General features: G+C 44.0%; 1 protein-coding gene across 4 annotated transcripts in view; it reads left to right on the top strand.

The window, feature by feature from the left end:
• The window catches only part of DOCK2 (dedicator of cytokinesis 2), a 707,149-nt gene that overhangs the window by 560,372 nt on the left and 125,889 nt on the right, over positions 1-20,888 (top strand). For all 4 annotated transcript variants that reach the window (XM_083181781.1, XM_083181779.1, XM_083181780.1 and 1 more), the window contains exons 35-38: positions 5,969-6,125; positions 9,409-9,449; positions 12,862-12,952; positions 15,144-15,263. In XM_083181781.1, coding sequence (XP_083037907.1) covers positions 5,969-6,125; positions 9,409-9,449; positions 12,862-12,952; positions 15,144-15,263 — 409 coding nt within the window. The remainder of the gene's footprint in view (positions 1-5,968; positions 6,126-9,408; positions 9,450-12,861; positions 12,953-15,143; positions 15,264-20,888) is intronic.

The raw sequence follows: 20,888 nt of genomic DNA, 5'->3' as shown, positions 1-20,888 counted from the left end.
GGGACTAGGTAAAATTCACCACTGATGAGCACTATACTAGTTATTATAGTGTATCTTCATCGTCTATCAATTTAAAGTGGACATGCCCAGAACAGTATGCACTGATGCAGTTTTGTATTATTTTGCCCCCTGTTCCGGTCTGCACCTGGATGGGCATGGTAGGACAAGGGATTCTGACAAAGGCAAATTAAGGGTGTGAGAGCAATTGTGCACACATGCAGAATGGGAAAAAGATGTGTATTCCTCCCATCTGTGGGTGTTCTGGCCTAGGCACAGATTTCAGGTGGTGATTACAGTTATGACTGGCGGCATGTAAGTGCTATGCTGGCACATTTTGGTACTTTCTTCATCACTCGACCATAGATTCTACTGTTGTTGGTGTAATTAAGTTTCTTGTTCCATAAACTATCTGCAAATCTGTATCTGCTATGCTAGAAAGGTTTTTGTAGTTTAAGTGATGTCTAAAAGGTCGGTACTCTTTACCTAGCACGGCGCCCATCACTGTTCAATGCCCGTGATTTTTTTACCTGCGATGCCCACGATCAAAATCGTGGGCGCCGTGCTAGGTAAAGAGTACCAAAAGGTCTAATAGTGAATGCGTTTCTTGGATGAAACATATGGAACAGAAGTGTCTCCCTAAACCAGACACATAACCAGAGGGCATATCAGATGGTTCAATGTACAGAAACTTTGTTTAATGCATAAAATATTGAATAGAATGACCTTTGGGCTATGGGCACGATTCTGACTGATCACTGGGCTGCGAGTTTTGAGAACCCAGTGATCAGTGAAACCATACCCCACGTCAGGGCCATCTTAACGCATGGCAGTAGTACACGCAGGGGGGGTTTCTGAGTAGCCAGAACCCCCCAGGAGTCTAAGGGCCCTAGGCTGAAAGCTGAGGGTCCCCTCTTTCCATGGGTAGAAGAATTAAAAAAATCGGCCCTTGGGAACCGGAGATATCTGACTTCAAAGCAGTGGTCCCCATCCAAGCCTGTTAATTGCTCTTCCCAGTCAGATATTTCAGGTTCTTTCTGACTTAGAGTTTTTAAGAGTTTATATTCCAAAAGCTGGGACTATCCCCCTTTGATGGACACTAGCAGTTTGTCTTTACTGTTCCCAGAACCAGAGATATCAGCCTTCCAGCAGCTAGTTACTGCTCCAGCTCCACACACCTGGTATGTAGTTTTATATACTTGTTGGCAGATTGCTCTGCCTCCTGAACTCTGATCCCCTAGTCCCCAGTACCATTTGGTAGGTGGGATTCTCCAGTTTTTAATTCCATTAAAATCTAAGAAATCTATTTCCGGGAACTGGAGATATCTGCAGTCAAGCAAGCTGTCCTCCCACCAGAAAATTATGAACAATAAGCCGACTCCACTATACACCCCTCCTCTGCATATTAAACATCCTCTACCACCCTAGAAGTTATGTATCAGGGCCCCTACATTCAGCCCAATGCCCCCTTCTCCCACCTTATCTCCCACCATCTGTGCAGTAAGGGGTAATTAGTGAAAATTACTGATCCAGGCCCTACATGCTGAGTGGTTGATATAATACCCCCTACCATCCGCGGGACATCAAAGCTTCCACCACCCCTTCCGCTGGAGGATCGGTAGGGGCCCCAATACATTGCTATGCCCAGGGGTCAACACTGCTGTTGACGCCCCTGTATGTATATATATATATATATATATATATCTGTATGTATGTATATGTATGTATTTATTTGGTCTATCTATAATACTTTAACTGACCCGACATATACTGGGTAACCTAAGTGTCCATCTCCGTGCTTTGCTCCACCCCTCTGGAAACCCCCTTCTGAAAATCCTGCATTTGCCCCTGCATGGGATTACTGGGCAGCTGCCCTAGGGTACCACAATCCTAGGGGCCTTCGAGAGGGGTTTGCTGGTGCCTCTGGAGTTTCTTTTGAGGCTAGTAGAGATTGCTGATGGACTGCTTTAGTTGTGAAATACACAAAATCTGAGCTGCTGAGAAACATTCTCTACCGGCCTGCAGCCAAACAGTGACTGGCTGTAAGCTGCTAATTGCTGGATGGCTGATAGCAGGTGGCGAGACCGCAGGAATTTATGATTTTTTTACTTAAAAAGGGGCCCCAGTGTGTTGGTTTGCCTATGGCCCACAGTGCAGTTAAGATGTCCCTGCCCCACGGCGCCCTGAACACACGAATTCCCATCCATGTGCATGACTGCAAATTCGTTTGCAGCCGTGCACTTGACAGGCAAAGCATTTGCAATCATTCCCCCACCCAGGAGTACCTATTATAGCAGCAGCGGCCCTGCCAAATGAATATCAAGTCTTTTCACATCAGGTAAAACACCTCCAATGTTTTGGTGAGTAATATCAATTATTTCCCTGAAAGAATTATACTGACATTGTTGCAAGTTTTTTTAGACTGTTTTTTACGTTTTTCATGGGAAATCTTTTTCCATACCTCGATGTTTGATTGACTTTTTAATAAAGAGATTGCGTATATCTTTAAAGGATTGATAAAGTGGACTTTCATTTTTCTGGTTTCTCTTATTTGAATATTGAACATATTGTCCAGCACTGGGGACCTACTTTCACATTTTTGTGATATATTTGCAATCATTCACCAGCAAATGGATTTCCCATCTGTTTGCAGCACCGAGTACACCAGGACTTAGGGCCCCCATACACGCTGCGATGGCAGCATGCAATGTGATGCGTTGTGATGTGCGCTCCCACGGGCATCGCACAATACAAAAAGTATGTGCTGCACATACTTTTTGTACTCCCCGCGGATCGCATCACATCACACACAAATCGCATACAAATTGCATTCATTGTGATGCAATCCAGCCGATAACGCATCACATTGCACGCTACTGTTGCAGCGTGTATTGGGGCCTTTACTCAGCACTGCAATGGCTGTGGGGAGAAGGAGGCTGCTGGGCTGGGCACTCCCAGAAAATGCAGGGTTACCGCCCCAAAATGTCTACAGGGTGTCAATCACCCTGCGAGCAGCCAGCCAATAGATAGCATGCAGAGCCTGTCCAGGGCTGGAAGCAATCTTGCAGATTGCTTTTTTATCCAGGGCAACTTGGAGGGTCCAGTGCGATGTGCATGGGACCGCGTATCGCATTGGACCCGCTGTCATTCACCCGCAATTTGGGCTCTTTCCTTGTGATTGACTAAAAGAGCCCAAATTGCAAATTGCCTAGTGTTTGGGGGCCTATAGATTTTAGAGCTGTCATTATCCCAGCTCCAGTTTGTTTTAGATAATAGTTACAGTACTATAGTGCTAATTAAAGCAAGTCATTATTTATGTTTATAGACCACAAAACTCAGTGCTCATTTGTTTGCTTTCCTTTGTTCTTAGAAATGAGGTCAATAGGCTGTTTACTTTTACTGCTACTGTCTTCTAATAGTGTTATCTTGAATGCAGGAGAATTGAGTAATTGAGAAGTGAGAAACACAAAAGCCATTACAGCCTGACAGAGTCAGGAACCAGCATCATTCCCCTGTTCTAATACAGCTTAGAATCACGTCTAGAGTATTTCTTTCTGGTTTATTCATTTAGATCATTGTTACATTGTTGATACCACTCTTATTTGGCAACTGTTTGTTAAACTAAAGTATTATCAGCATTTTTTAAATTGTGTATTTTTGTTTGTGCTGAAATAAAGTAGCAATGACAACCTCTATTATACAGAGAGCTGTTTAAATGTTGTTATCTTTATAGATTTATACTTAGAATAAATATAATAATAATGTGGATTTACAAATAAAGCTACAGAGTGTCTATACAGACAGTGTTGCAAGGTCATTCATACTTTAGGTTCTGCATCAATTGTGTAATGTGTAATTACAGAGATGATGGAGGTGAATGTGTAACTACAGAGGTGATGGGGGAATGTGTAACTACAGAGGTGATGGGGGAATGTGTAACTACAGAGGTGATGGAGGGAAATGTGTTACTACAGAGGTGATGGAAGGGAATATGTTACTATAGAGGTGATGGAGGGGAATGTGTTACTACTGAGGTAAGGGAGGAGAACATGTTACTACAGAGGTGATGGAAGGAAATGTGTTACTAAAGTGGTGATGGAAGGCAACGTGTTACTATAGAGGTGATGGAGGAGAATGTGTTAGTACGGAGATGATGGAAGGGAACGTGTTACTATAGAGGTGATGGAAGGGAACGTGTTACTACAGAGATGATGGAGGGGAATGTGTTACTACAGAGCTGATGGATGGTAATGTGTTACTACAGAGGTGATGAATTTTAATGTGTTACTACAGAGGTGATGGAGGGGAATGTGTTACTACAGAGATGATGGAGGGGAATGTTTTACTGCAGAGATGATGGAGGGGAACATGTTACTACAGAGGTGATTGATGGTAATGTGTTACTACAGAGGTGATGGAATGTACTTGTGCAAGCACAATGGAGGGCTTTCCTGCACTGGCTTCCCCATGCTCCATATTACTTATTTAGGAAAGGCAAAGGCATTAGCTGTACCAGCAGCTGTTCTGTGCTTCTACCATCTCAGGATGACAATAGTAGATGAGGTAATAAGAGTAAAAATGTATTTATTTATTTACAGTTTCTATATAGCGCACACACATTCCGCAGTGCTTTACAGAGACTTTTTGAACACTCACATCAGTCCCTGCTCCCAGTGGAGCTTACATGCTATATTCCCCATAACATGCACACACATTCATTTTTGGGTTAATTTTGTTAGAAGCCAGTTAACATACCAGTATATTTTTGGATTGTGGGAGGAAACCGGAGTGCCCAGAGTAAACCCATACATGCACGGGAAGAATATACAAACTATGCACAGTTAGGGCCATGGTGGGAATCAAACCCATGGCCTCAGTGCTGTGAGGCAGTAATGCTACCCATTCTAAAATGCTTTTTTAAAAGAAAAAAAGCATGTTTTCTCTTTTCTAAAAACTTTTATTTTATTTGTTTTTTCATTCTTCATAGAATCAGCACCTGAAGCCTGGGATGGCTGGTCTGTTGCAATTACTAGTTTACCAGAGAGCTGTATATACGGATTCGGTATGAAATTCCGACAGGGTCAAAATCCCGAATGGGTAAAAATACCAACAAGGTCAAAATCCCTACGCTCGGCACACAATTTTGTTCTCCCACCACGCCCTAGTGGATGGTAGGGCATGAAATACCACCTGTCGGCACATGTCGGGTCAAAAAACAGTGAAAAAACCCATGTCGACCTCGCAACCTTTCGACCCAAAGTCATGTTGACTGTTTCACCTGTACATTCTATATGTCGGTATTTTGTCCTTGTCAGGATTTTAAATGTGGATATTTTGACCTTGTCAGGATTTTGTCCTTGTCGGTATTTTGACCCATTCGGGATTTTGACGATTTTGACTGCATCTCGTATATACTGTAGCTCTTCTTCTCCAATATGTGTCTTTTTTTAAGTTGCCCATTTTCTAAAGAATCTGCCTGTATTGGGGCTGCTGTTGAAAATATGGGTGATACTTAATATTTGTGGATATGTTGCAAATATTATTTGATAAATAGGACACAACATAAATTCCTATTAACAGAATAGATTTGCAATATTTACATGATAAAAATTGATTATCTGTGGGGTGGAAATTCACTATATAATGGAATACACCTGAGTTCACAAAGATTCAAGTTAAAGGTGAAACAGGTCTCACTTTTCCTGGCAAAATAGCAAATTATTTTTTTCCGTTATTTCTTCTTTAATGCAGTCAGATTATGGTACACAGGCTGCTACAAATTGCTATTTAAGTGCCAGCGTAACTGAAGAACCAGAGTAGTGTTTGGAAGTGACTAGTGACATATTATGTATTTGAAAAACAAAATGAAAACACATCTGTGACGCATCATTCACGTACTGTAAAGTTTAAATGTCTCTGCCGTTCAATACATTCATTTGCTTGTTTTGCATCCGTTGTCATTTTCCCTCAGATTGCTGGATTATACTGCAACCCATCCTTACATCTCAAAAGCAGTGGAGAGCTTTGTGGCTCTGATAAAAGGCCTTGTAGAGCGGTTATTGGATTACAGAGCGGTGGTGACTGATGAAAGCAAAGGCAACCGCATGAGCTGCACAGTCAACTTATTGGTGAGTGGTATTAGTTTGCATGGAAGATAAACAATAATGAATAAACATGCACTGTACAATATGTAAGTGAAACATCAACTCCTTAATGTTGTTCTTCAAAAGTAATAGAGAAAGTGATGACAGATTGCTCTAGCAACATTGTGTTATGGCTTTCACTCTGCTTTCCGTATGCCTGTGGCAATCTGCTTATTACCTTATGCTAATGTGAGTATCCAGATGTTTATGCCAATTGTCATACCGTCTTTATTGTTTTTCCATATACAGTCACAGGGACTGCTATTGGAATCACTTCCTGTCAATCCTAGTCAGACATGCAGTTCCTAAGTGACGTGTTTTTTCTCTCGGACACCGCCAGTCCATACAGTAATAGCAGAAAGAGTGCATACCATGGAAAGCCACTCCCCTGTTTCTATGGCAGTCTTATCTGGCGTTTAAAGGCTGCAGCTAATGTAGTCCCTAGAAAACTGCATGCAGTACCTGACCGCACTGGACCGACCCTATATTTAGACTCCACCTCCCATCAGACTAAAGCCCCACTGCAGTGGCATCGGCAATCAGTCAGTGGAAGATCAGGAAGGAAGTTGAATCAGTCCAGACACAATCAGACCTTCTGGCCAGACATGTAAGGAGCCATTACTGTTCATGCCTTGTACCTACCAATCCCATGCTGGGTACAAAAGATCCATCAGAAACAGCACAGAAGTTGAACTACACACCCATAACACTTCCATGGTATTCACCCAGTACATAAAACATCTATTTTATGTAAGGAAAGTCTTGTCACTGAGCAGATCAATCCACTCAATCATTCCACATACGTTCATTCTCTATCCATTTGTGTTTTTGGATTATTGGGGGAATCCGAAGCACCCAGTGGAAATCCCATTGAAACACAAAGAGAGCATACAAATGGCACACAGGTAGGGTCTTGGTAGTATTGGAACCCTAGTAATGCTAGTTACTATGCCAACCATGCTTCTCAGATTCCATTAATAAGATAAGTGCAAAAATATTTTTTTTTTTTAATCTTGCATAGCCATGTATTGCCTGCCTTTACCTGTAGCCAACACATGTTTTATTTGCACACTGCAAGTTAGATTTGATCATAATCCTCCCATACATATCTAAATCTCTTTTGAACATTTTACATCTGCAGCGCAACATGGTCTTGCCCAGGTGCTTGGTTTTTTTTGCTGTTCTCCCATCACTGAATTTATGCACTGAAAATATAATTATCTCCAAACTATAATTGTATGATGAAAGTGAGCACTAAATTGATTTTATTCATCCGTTACGTCATAACTCCCAAGTCCCAATTTTTCTCACATTTTGTGCCCCAACTTGGGGGTGGTGGGCAGTTGGGAGGCCCCAATGCCCGTTGATGCTTTGTTGAACAGAGAAGCATGGAATAGACACTGTGCACATGTTTAGGTAGGCTGTGAGCAGGGAATAGAAGGTTATGATGAGGGATGGCCAGGATTAATGTGGGTCTTGAGAGGCCGTTTAAAGTTTTGTAGAGAGGTGTAGGGTCTGACAGGGAGGGATAGAGTTCAGTCAATGAACAAAAATGCATAAAGATGGAAACTTTGAGCATAGATTGTGGAAAATTTTGTTTTTTTTCCCTTCTACATTGTATTGATATAAACTTTTTCTTGTGTATGGAGGTGCTACTTTGATTTCCAAAAGCAATTTCATATACAGTATGTGTATATGCACTGGTGAGGTATCAAGCCCAGTCAACAGTAAAGTTGCTGAAGCATTATCATTGGGTGTTAAGGCATCTGCTGAAATATTACCAACAACAACAATACGCTTTTGCTGTTAGTGGGCACTACAGGTCACATTAAGAAGGTTTGATTTTAGTGATCTTTGAGGAAACAGTGAAAGTGCACATTGGTCTGTACTGGTCTTTTCGTTGTACAAAAGAAGAAACATTTTTGATATAAAACTTGTTGATTGATCTGATCATTGCATAACTGCATGCAATCAGGATGCCTGCACAAAGAGTACTCCCCAAATGAATAAGCTGTGAGTTTGAGGCAACGTTCTGTGTGCCGCATTACGAAGCCACACATCGCTTATTAGAGCGTATTTGTTGGAAATATTGAAATACTTTAATGTACAAGGGATTTCACCTTAAGCATTACCAGCTCAAGTGTTTCTGCCTAAGCTAGTATAACCAGGGGGATAAAGAGGTTCCACCAGCTGTTAACATTACTAACACTAGGCTTGACAGCCTTGACTTATGGTGCCATAGAGGGGTTCACCTACTATGATTCCACATATCCATACCAGATGGCACCTGGTCTAGGTTCTCCAAGGAAGTGGTGCTCTCAAAAAATAATTTGGGTCTCCTTACCAGGTATGAATTGCCCTAGTGCCAATAGCACTAGGAATCTGTGGGTATAGAGATGAGTAAATAACAGTACAGGTTGAGTATCCCGTATCCAAAATGCTCGGGACAAGGAGAATTTTGGATAACGGATTATTCCGTATTTCGGAATATTTTAATATTTTAATTATGTATTTTAAAGTATCTTGCATGTATGCTGTATAAACACATAAAATACACATAAATATATTTTATTACCACATAAAATACACACAAAAATATTTTATTTGTTCAAAAAGAAGGTTTCAAAACATGAAACAAAATTTGTGTACTATATCAGATATTGAATTTGAATGTCAAGCAATCATTTTCTTGTACATATATAGTGCCAGTTACATATCACGTCCTCAGTAGTGCTGTTACAAATGTCCCCAGTGAGTTTTTAGCAAAAAAAATATTTTTTTTTTCACTTTCTGGAATGTATGGTTTTCGGAATAATTCAGATAACGGATACTCGGATACGGGATACTCAACCTGTATAAATAATATTCTTTACAGATGGGCTACGGGTTTCAGCAAGGCTACCAGGGCATGATGGCAGTCGAAAAACCAAAAGTGCCAGCATGACTGGGTATTATAGGTCCACTGGTACCAATAAACAAATGTACCTGTAAAAAATCTTTTTGGAACTACTTACACTGCAGGAGGTGCAGCCAACTACAGACTCACAAAAGTGGGGCTTTTATCCAATTAAAACGAGTAAATTTGCACCTTGGCAAATCATGTCATGGTTCGTAGGGTGCAAATATACTGTATTCATTTTTATTTTTTGTATGAATGAAAAATACTTTAATGTATACTGCTTACTCTCAATAGGGATCATAGTGCATGATTAGACTAGAATATTTTATACTAAAACAATTGTTAATCCAGTATTTTTTTCCCGCTTAGAATTTTTACAAGGACATAAACCGGGAAGCAATGTATATAAGGTAAGAATACTTTATTGTATTTACTATACTTCAGTAACGGAATAGTGTTGTTTTGAGTATTAGGTTGCTAGTTTATCTGTCAACTAATTAAAGAGTCTAATACATTATATTAATACAATTCAATTTAGATAAATGTTAACTGAAAAGCAAGCTACAATATTTTCTATGTAAGCCTATAGATGGTATATTAATCAACATTTCTAATACACCCATATTGCTGACATTGTTATTTTGAATTGTGGAGGGATCCATCTAATTCCCGAAAATGCCTTGGATCTGTGAATATACGCCTCCAAGCTTCATCATTTGGCAGCATTTCTAGAGTTGGCTTGGCAAAAGCCTGATTGAAATTTCCAAATACGTACACGGTTTTCTATTTCTCACCCTTTTTCAAAAGAATACTTGGAAACAGTTACATTTTATGCCATGGTGAAGTACAGTTTAATAATTCCTTAATTTTGGACCTTGACAAAGAACCCAGGTAGGAATCAAAACGCGTTGGTCAGGGGGAAATATCCTGAGAAAAACCACACCAGCATCTGCAGACGGCTGCATTTGGAACCATGGGACTCCGTACCAGTATATGCCCGGGACATTCACTTGTGCCTAAAAAGAACTGCCTGTCAGTTCCACCTCAGCCGGTACTATACCGATGTTCTGTTTTTTATTGTGTGTGAATTCTTTGGAGTTTATATGCTGCCATGTCTTATGTGTTTTATTAAAGTGTACTACACCATGCCATACCTATTATTTATTATTTTGCATGTACATCCAATGGATGACCCTACATTGGAAAAATAAGGGTAAAAACTCAGTTACCTTAGCGCTGAGAAGTTGAATGCATATTATTTGTATCTATTTATTGTGGCGAAGGGTTGAGGGAATCCTTCTTTCTGCATTGAACTGTTCCGGCAGCTTGAGCAGCCAGGTGTAGATTGTAGCGGTGTGAGGCGGTCACTTGAGTACAAAGTCTCTTTGTTTGGTTTTATTTTATTTTTATACTTCACAACATAATTTCAGACAAGAGCACCATTTTACTAATTATTTCATATTGGGCATCTGGTCACTATTCCTTTCTTTTTAAATTCAAATTTACAGGAATAATTATGTTATTAACCCCTTCCCGCCGCAGCCTGTTTTTGCCTTCCTGACAGAGCCCTTTTTTTCAAATCTGACATGTATCACTTAAGTGGGGATAACTTTTTTTGCTTTTACTTATCCCAGTGATTTTGAGATTGTTTTCTCGTGACACATTGTACTTCAAGTTAGTGGTAAATTTTCGTCGATACAGTCTGTGTTTTTTTGTGAAAAATACCAAAATGTCGTAAAAAAATAGAAAATTTTGCAATTTGCAAAATGTTAAATTTTCTGCTTGTGAGACAAATAATCATACCACTCAAAATAGTTAATAACTAACATAGACCATATGTCTACTTTATGTTGCCATCATTATTTCAACCTCCTTTTAATTTTTTTGGACACTAGGAGGCTTAAAATATGAATAGCAAATTCTCAAATTTTCAAGAAAATTTCAAACACTGATTTTTTTAGGGACCAGTTCAGTTCTGATGTGACTTTGAGGGACTTGTATGTGAGACACCCCCATAAATGATGCCATTTCAAAAACTGCACCCCTCACAGTATTCAAAACAGCATTTTGGAAGTTTGTTAACCCTTTAGGTGTTTCACAGGAATTAAAACAAAGTGTAGGTGAAATTTCAAAATTTCATTTTTTTTGCAGATTTTCAATTTTAATACATTTTTCTAAGGAACACAGTAGATTTTACTAGAGAAATGTGACTAAAAATTGATTCCCCCAATTCTTTTGTTTTCATAAATATTGTATATGTGGCCCTAGTGTGCACGTTGACCAAACCACAGGCTTCATAATAGAAGGAGCATCTACTTGATTTTGGAGCCTCCTTTTTATGAGATTATTTTTTAGGCACCATGTAGGTTTCTAGGCACCATAAGATGCTAAAAGTTAGGAACCCCCCCACAAGTGACCCCATTTTGCAAACTACACCCCTCAGGGAATTCATCTAGGGGTATAATGTATATTTCAAACCCCCAGGGGTTTCACCAATTGTGGTACAACTGGGCAGTGAAAATGAAAAATTTAATTTTTTACACAAAAATGCAGTTCTGGCTCAAAATTTTTCATTTTCACAAGGAATAAAGGAGACAAAGCACCCCAAAATCTGTGCCCCAATTTCTCCCGAGTACGGCAATGCCTCACATGTGACCAAAAAATACCATTTGGGTGCATGGCAGGACTCAGAAGGGAAGGAGTGATTTTTGTATTTTGCAGCTCAGATTCTGGTGGAATTTTGGTGGGTGCTATGTCGCATTAGCAAGACCCCCAAAGCACCAATACAGTGGAAGCCCCCCACAAGTGACCCCATTTTGCAAACTACACCCCTCAGGGAATTCATCTAGGGGTATAGTGTACATTTCAAACCCCCAGGGGTTTCACCAATTTTGATACAACTGGGCTGTGCAAATGAAAAATTACATTTTTTTACACAAAAATGCAGTTCTGGCTCAAAATTTTTCATTTTCACAAGGAATGAAGGAGACAAAGCACCCCAAAATCTGTGCCCCAATTTCTCCCGAGTACGACAATGCCTCACATGTGACCAAAAAATACCATTTGGGTGCATGGCAGGACTCAGAAGGGAAGGAGTGATTTTTGTATTTTGCAGCTCAGATTCTGGTGGAATTTTGGTGGGTGTACTTCGGGTTTTTTGCCAACACAAACCTACCAATAAACATTTTAGAGCTAAGGGGGATATTCTGGTTCACTCGCAAAGGCACAATCACTCTCACTGCAATCACTGCAGGTGGGGCTGATGTAACATGTGCAGCAAGAGTTAGATGTGGGTGTTTTATTGTTTCTGTGCAGAAACCCAAATAACTTAACTTTACAGCTAAGTTGGTTCTATGCATTTAATCAACAGAAATCAGGAAATAATGAGATGCAGAATAGAAACACAAATCACTTCTGCTTTGGGTGAGAGGTGGAGGGATGAGCTAGGAAACAACCCATGTAAGATGATTGATGGGTAATCTGCGATGAATCTTGTCTAAAAAGAAATACTGCTATCAATAGAGGATGATTCCAATATGTCTTGTAGTATAAATTATTCAATCAGCTCATCATGAATTACAATTTCTGTTTTCAATTCAGCTAATATATTTTTAGTGTTGTGTCCAGAATATTTCTCATCATAAGTAGAAACTTGGGACAGGCAATATGTGAGTGCAAGCAAACAGCAAATGAATTACTGTATGTATCCTGTGTTAGTTAATATTACAATGTAGCAAATGGAAAATGTATTTGATGTTTTATAAAGAAGTGTGAAGGTTGGGGGCAGTAGTTAGAGGCTGACCTAATCATTGTGGTTTACAGATACGTGTACAAGCTCAGAGATCTTCACTTGGATTGTGAGAATTACACAGAAGCCGCGTACACCCTCTTACTTCACACAAGGCTCCTAAAGGTGAGTGCATTCTTTTTTAATACAATAATTCAATTAGCTACAGTCATGGGGGCAGGGCTTAGTGACATCAGCCTCACCCCGCCCCCACAATGTAGCCTCTTCCCGCTCCCCTTTCACTCCTCTCCGGGCTTCTCCCGGAGAGGAGTTTTGAAAAGTCGGCAGGTATGAGAAAGATTTCAGTTTGGACACACCCCACCCAAATCTAAAGCCCCCCATACATTAGGCCGACTTGTCCTAAGGACAAGTCAGACCCAATGCTCCTGCGAGCAGCCCGGCAGCTCCCCAGGAGGCTCACATACAATTTGGCACTTGATGTGCCATCTTTTACATGGGATAAATCGCATGCGATTTATCACACGTAAAACCGGGGAGCTTAAGGGTGGTGAGGAGCAGTGGGGTGGGTGTGTTGGTGAGGAGCAGTCAGTGGGGAGGGGGGCAGGATGTGGGTGCAGTGGCAGTGAGGAGCAGTGGGGTGGTTGGCGGGTGCAGCTGCGTTGATCAGTGCAGCAGACGTGCAGTGGCGTCTATTAGAATTTTTAAATAATGTGTCAAATGACTGGTCAGCCTCAGACTGGCTGAGAGACAACACTCTTAGCCAATCAGCGGACTGCCTTCCAGTCATTTGACACATTATTTAAAAATTCTAATAGCCGCCGCTGCCCACCCGCTGCTGGAGGTCGGGTGTACATGCTGCACGTCCGACCTCCTGATCCAGTGTGATGCGCACGAGACTGCGAATCGGATCAAATGTCGCAATCATGCGATTTTGGGCCAATTTCACCTAATTTATCAGCATAAAGTGCTGAAATCGGGTGAAATCGGCCCAAAATCGCATAGTGTATGGGCACCTTAACTCTCTGCACATGTTACATTTACCCCACCTGCAGTGCAACACGTTTTGTCTATTAGCTAAAAAAGTAGCTTTGCGATCAGTCTGAATAACCCCCATATTCGTGAGGTGATCAAACACTCCATATGCCACTGGCTATATACAAGTGAGGCAGGTCAGGGTCTGTGAAATACAGAAGTGATGTTTAGGAAATGTAATTAATTAACAAAACAACAGTAATTATCATGCTTCAAAAGTTAATTTGCGTCTCCTATATTGTTATAACATGTCATTATGATTAAAGTAACAGTATTTATGTTCTGTAATATATTCCACATAAATTCAGTGTTTGTGTTGAGTTCTCTACAGAACCCCGACTCTCAGAATGCGGTATTTGGTCGTTAGGTCGACAATATTAAGGTTGACATACATTGGGTCGACCACTGAAGATTGACATGCCTTAGGTAGACACATGAAAAGGGTCGACATGTCTAAGGTCGATAGGGTCAAAAGGTCAACACAAGCATTATGTCGACATTTGGAAGGTCGACATGGGTTTTTCACATTTTTATTGAGCCAACCTGTGCCGACAGGCGGTATTTCATGCTCCACCAGGGCAGTGATGGATAACCTTGACACTCCAGATGAGCCTGAACTACACATCCCAGCATGCCCTGCATCAGTTTTAGCATGGCCAAGTAGTAAAACTGTAGCAGGGCATGCTGGGATGTGTAGTTTAACAACAGCTGGAGTGTCAAGGTTAGCCTGCACTAGGGTGTGGAGGGAGAATATAATAGTGTGCCGAGCATAGTGAGGCACCGGGTCGAAGCATGGCGAGCCATGTGATGTGAGGGGACGTGGTGCACTTTTTCTGTGTCGACATTTGAGTAAAAAAAAAAAACAGTGAAAACCCCATGTTGACCTTTTGTACTGTTGACCTTAAGCAAGTTGACCTTTTTCATGTGTTGATTTAAGGCCCGTCGACCTTCAGTGCTTGACCCAATGTATGTCGACCTTAATTTGGTGGACCCAATGACCCATACCCCAAAATGCTGCCAGCGAGATTGCAATGGTGAAAAAATCTTGAGAAATTTTGGTAGTTCACTAACGCAAACCCTAACCCCCAGCACTTCTGCAGCCCGCATCTGGGCCATAGTGCCTGCAGGTATCGCTGTGACCTTGTCTGTTGCCAGGCCTGCTTTCTGTATTAAATAAATCATGCTGTAGGCCTAGTGCACACGAAGTGCATTGTATGGATATTTGATATAATTATTATTAAGTAACTAAATATCCATGTCCATGTCTAAATACTGTATATCATATGTGGCATGTCTATTAAGTCTGGGCCTTGCTCTCTTTAAGTGGTCAGATGAGCAGTGTTCACCTCAGGTCATGCAGACAGAGTTCCAGAGCTCACAAACGTACCGGCAGCTGAAGGAGAACCTTTATGGAGTCATCATCGGGTACTTTGACAAAGGAAAGGTATGCACTGTACAGTGTTTTATTATACAATACAGTAAGAAACTGGGAGGGAGATGCGCAGTTCTCTGGTGATGCTGGCTGGTAAAATATAAGCAGTGACCTACTACAGTATGGGGGGTAATTCAATACTGCTCGCTAAGCAGCGGTCGTTCGCTGCTTAGGAAGCAGCATAATGCCTCCTGCCAGCTGGCCGTATGGCTTCCCCCCCCCAGAACCTCCTTGGTACCATGCAAGGGGATGTACGTGAACACATCCCCTCGCATGTGGCTGTAGAGGAGAGATATCATTTGATGGTCGCTGTCCATCGAATGATTTCTCTCCCCTTCAGAAATAAGGCAGTCTATACTGACCTTTATTTCCTTAGGTGTCCATTGCATTGGCCAGAAGTGTTCCCAGGGGAGCACTTGGCGTTTTCACCAGGGCGCCAAAAAAACGCTGGGCGTTCCCCTGCTCCGGTGTGATGTCAGACCCGCCCACTCTAAACTGAACGGCTCAGCGAGTGTGAAACTCACCAAAGCCATTTGCTCCCGGGGTCTGCACATACAAATAACAGACATGCGTAGACCCGCCCACCATCGGAACAGGGCCAGACTCGTCCCCTTCCGAATGGACGTGAATCACCCCCTATTTCACTTCTGAACGTGTGTGACCTGGCATTGCCGACTTGTATCGCACATGCTCAAAGCACTAGGACATTGTATCCTTATATGATGTTATAGGTGTACCTATCTATCTATCTATCTATCTATCTATCTATCTATCTATCTATCTATCTATCTATCTCTATCTATCTATTTATCTCTATATCTATATATATCTATATAAGTTCTAATGTCCATGTAACTCCAAAACACTGCCATCTGTTGGCAGCACATGAAACTACATCTACTAGCTTTCGTAGCATTAGCTTCGAGCATGGTAACTAGTGTTTGTGTGTGTGTGTGTGTATGTGTGTATATATATATATATATATATATATATATATATATATTAGAGATGTTCGGCGGCCACTTTTTTGGGTTTTGGTTTTGGATCTGAATCTCCCTTCGTGTTTTGGATCTGGATTGGTTTTGGCAAAACCACCCTTGAGGGTTTTGGTTTTAGTTTTGGATCTGGATTTTGATGAAAAAATGCTAAAAATGGCTAAAATAACATAATTTGGGCCTGTTTTTGCCCCTAAAGTATTTTTAACCTCAATAACATTAGTTTCCACTCATTTCTAGTAAATTTTGATCACTTCACAGCTCACAAAATTGTTTTAATTTACTGTAGTTGGGCCAAAAGGTTATACCGAGGTAGCTGGATGACTGAGCTAAGCGACAGCAGTGGGCATCACATACATGTGGTCCTTACACTTCCAACCTGGCACATCTTGGAAGCAGAGCGGCACTGCAGGGGCAGACAGGGTGGCAGTTTAATAAATTACCCCCAAGAGGTATCGGCCTTGTCATGACTGGTGGTAGCAGCTTCAGCACTTCTATCAGGTTGCTGATCTCCCACTATTTCCTTCTCCATCATCCTCCAAAAATGTGTTTTTATTTAATTTATTACTTTTATTTATTTTTCTTACTTTACACTGGACACAGCCTGTCACACTGGACACAGCCCCTGGACACTAGACACTGCCCCTGGACACAGCCCATCAGACTGGACACAGCCCCTGGACACAGCCCATGGACAATGGACACCGCCCCTGGACACAGCTCCTGTACACTGGACACAGCCGTTCACACTGGACACAGCCCCTGGTCACTGCCCCAGAACACTGGACACAGCCCATCACCCTGGACAATGGACACAGCCTCTGGACACCGCCCCTGGACACAGCTCCTGTACACTGGACACAGCCGTCACACTGGACACTGCCCCTGGACACTGGACACAGCCCGTCACCCTGGACACAGCCCCTGGACAATGGACACAGCCTCTGGACACCGCCCCTGGACACAGCTCCTGTACACTGGACACAGCCTTCACACTGGACACTGCCCCTGGACACTGGACACTGCACGTCACCCTGGACACAGCCCCTGGACAATGGACACATCCCCTGGACAATGGACACAGCCCCTGGACACTGGACACAGCCCCTGGAGAGTGGACACAGCCCCTGTACACTGGACACATCCCCTGTACACTGGGCACAGCCCCTGACACACTGGACACAGCCCCTTGTATTATGGACACTGCAGCACCTGTACACTGAGTGTACAGTCAGCAGCACTGCAACCCCTGCGTGTGAGCACTGCAGCACCTAGTTTACAACAAAATAAAAAATCAGTCACTAAATAAATCACAGCACAGGGCATGGAGCACAGAGCACGGAGCACGGAGCACAGATCCCAACCACCCTCTTCTATAATGGAGTGAAGATGGCGGGGCGCGCGTGCGTCTTATATAGAATCCAGATCCCGCAAGAATCCGACAGCGCGATGATGACGTTTAGCCTCGTTTTCGGTCCGGAATTCAGGCGGGAACTCCCGAGGCGGCTCAGATCCTGACTAGGATCACCATATTCGGATCTGTCGGATCCCGGAGATCCGGACCCGCTTATCTCTACTATATATATATATATATTATATATATATAAGCAAGTGTTTTATTGCATTTCCTACGTTTCAGGGGTCTCCGCCCCTTCCGTCAGGAACAAACAAGCACACATTATATAAGCACCTCAGACACATCACACCTGTGGTGAGTGACTAATTACAAACTAACATACAGGCATTAAAAAACATACTTAGGAAAACAAATGGTGATAATACAAAAAAAGCACAATGGGACTACATAACACAGTGAATATAACGTCATCTAGAAAAAGGACAGTCACAAGAAACAATGTGGTGGCTAATTTTCATTTAAGCAGCAAGAAGAGACAGTATCCACTAAGAAAATCCATTTAGCTTCGCACTGTAGGAGTATTTTAGCATGATCCCCTCCGCAAATGTTTAGAGGTATACTGTATGAGTAATCATTCTTTATCAGACACAAGACGGCTATGTCTAGCATGTGCAAAGTGCCTTCCTACAGATTGATCACTGTTACCAGAAAGGATGGCTGCTCATATAGCGGAACGATGCAAAGCCATTCTTTCTTTAAACTGCCGTTCTGTTTTTCCTATTTAGTGTAAGGCGCCACAAGGGCAAGCTAACATACAGTATACACTACATAGAAAGAAGTAAAGGAAACATCTTCCTGAGTATTGGTGAAAGAAGCTATTGTCCATCAGTGAGTAGCTACATATAGAGCCTTATTCAGATCTGAGCTCAGTACAAATTTGTTCGGAAAATGGGCAAAACCATGTGCACTGCAGGTGGGGCAAATGTAACATGTATAGAGAGTTAGATTTGTGTGAGTTATTTTGTTTCTGTGCAGGGTAAATACTGGCTGCATTAATTTTACACTGCAATTTAGATTTCTGTTTCAACACACCCCACCCAAATTTAACTCTCTTTGCACAGGTTACATCTGCCCCACCTGCAGTGCACATGGTTTTGCCCATTTTTCAAACAAATTTGTACTGAGCTCAGATCTGGCCCATAGTACATCGAGGTAGACTTGGTGTGGAATTGATTAACCCATACAACAATTTTGTCTAAGCTTTTACTGGGGCTAGATTTTAGCAAAGAATGACAAGTTTTTATAAAGCCTGCTATTTAGCTGATCCCAAATCCTTGTTTTTGTACCCTTTTTAAAAAAAATCATTAAACATGATATCCAATTGAGTAATAGGAAAGTATAGTCTCACATGCACTATTGAAACGCCCAGATAGAGTACGATTTTTCAAATTTTTTCTTCCAATGGATTCCGGATATCTCTTATATATTTAGCCAGATCTGTCACTCATCCCCTGTGTAGAACGTTCCTGTGTAGAACATTTTCATGTGTATAACGTTCCACCCCCTTGACATCAGCTCCCCCCACCCAGCCAGGGTTACAGTACACGCCCACCATCCACCATTACTCCACAGGCACCATCCACCATTACTCCCGCACACCCCTACCCTCTGCCAGGACCCCCGCGAACCCCCTCCCGCGATTCGCGGGACCCCCTGCGACCCCCCCTCCCGCGATTCGCGGGACCCCCGCGACCCCCCCTCCCGCGAATCGCGGGACCCCCGTGACCCCCCTCCCGCGAATCGCGGGACCCCGCGACCCCCCCTCCCACAATTCGAGGGACCCCCGTGACCCCCCTCCCGCGATTCGCGGGACCCCTGCAACCTCCCCTCCCTCCCGCGATTCGTGGGACCCACGTGACCCCCCCTCCCGCGATTCGCAGGACTCCCGCGACCCCCCCTCCTGCAATTAAAAGGGCCCCCCGCGACCCCCCCTCCCGCGATTTGCAGACCACCGCCCCCTCCCGTGATTCACGGCGCCCCCCGCTACTGCGATTTGCGACCACCCATCCCGCAATTCACGCCCCCCTCCCCGCAATTTGCGGACCCCCTGCCCCCTCCCGCGATTCATGGAACCCCTCGTAGCGCCCTCCTCCCGCGATTTGTGGACCCCCTCGGCACCTCCCGGGCCCCCTCCCACAATTTGCAGACCCCCTCCCATGATTCGTGGACCCCCCCTCCCGCGATTCATGCCCCCCTTCACGCAATTCACAGTACCCCCCACACCCCCCCCTCCTGCGATTCGCAACTCCCCACGACCCCTTTCCCGCAATTCATGCCCCCTCCCGCGATTCACGGACCCCCGCACCACCCCCCTGCGCCCCCCCTCCCTTGATTCACGCCCCCCCTCATGCAATTCACGGCACCCCCCACGACCCCCCCTCCTGCGATTCATTATCCCTCCCGCGATTCACGGACCCCCGCACTCACCCCCCAGCGCCCCCCCACCCTCCCTTGACTCACGGCACCACCCGCGCCCCTCCCGCAATTCACAGACCTTCCCTTCCCACGATTCAAGCCCCCCCGCGCCCCCTCCCACGATTTGCGGACCCCCGCCCCCTCCCGTGATTCACGGCACCCCCCGCTACTGCGATTTGCGACCACCCATCCCGCAATTCACGCCCCCCTCCCCGCAATTTGCGGACCCCCTGCCCCCTCCCGCGATTCATGGAACCCCCCGTAGCGCCCTCCTCCCGCGATTTGTGGACCCCCTCGGCACCTCCCAGGCCCCCTCCCGCAATTTGCAGACCCCCTCCCATGATTCGTGGACCCCCCCTCCCGCGATTCATGCCCCCCTTCACGCAATTCACGGTACCCCCCACACCCCCCCTCCTGCGATTCGCAACCCCCCACGACCCCACTCCCGCAATTCATGCCCCCTCCCGCGATTCACGGACCCCCGCACCACCCCCCTGCGCCCCCCCTCCCTTGATTCACGCCCCCCCTCATGCAATTCACGGCACCCCCCACGACCCCCCCTCCTGCGATTCATGATCCCTCCCGCAATTCACGGACCCCCGCACTCACCCCCCAGCGCCCCCCCACCCTCCCTTGACTCACGGCACCACCCGCGCCCCTCCCGCAATTCACAGACCTTCCCTTCCCACGATTCAAGCCCCCCCGTGCCCCCTCCCACGATTTGCGGACCCCCGCCCCCTCCCGCTAATCGCGGATCCCCGCACCCCCCCCGCAATTTGCAGACCCCCCTGACTTCCGGCAATTCCACGC

Source organism: Crinia signifera, chromosome 4 (assembly GCF_055691185.1).
Source record: "Crinia signifera chromosome 4, ASM5569118v1, whole genome shotgun sequence".
NCBI lineage: Eukaryota > Metazoa > Chordata > Amphibia > Anura > Myobatrachidae > Crinia > Crinia signifera.
Note: the sequence above shows the minus strand (reverse complement) of the source record. Positions and strands in the feature narration are given on the sequence as shown.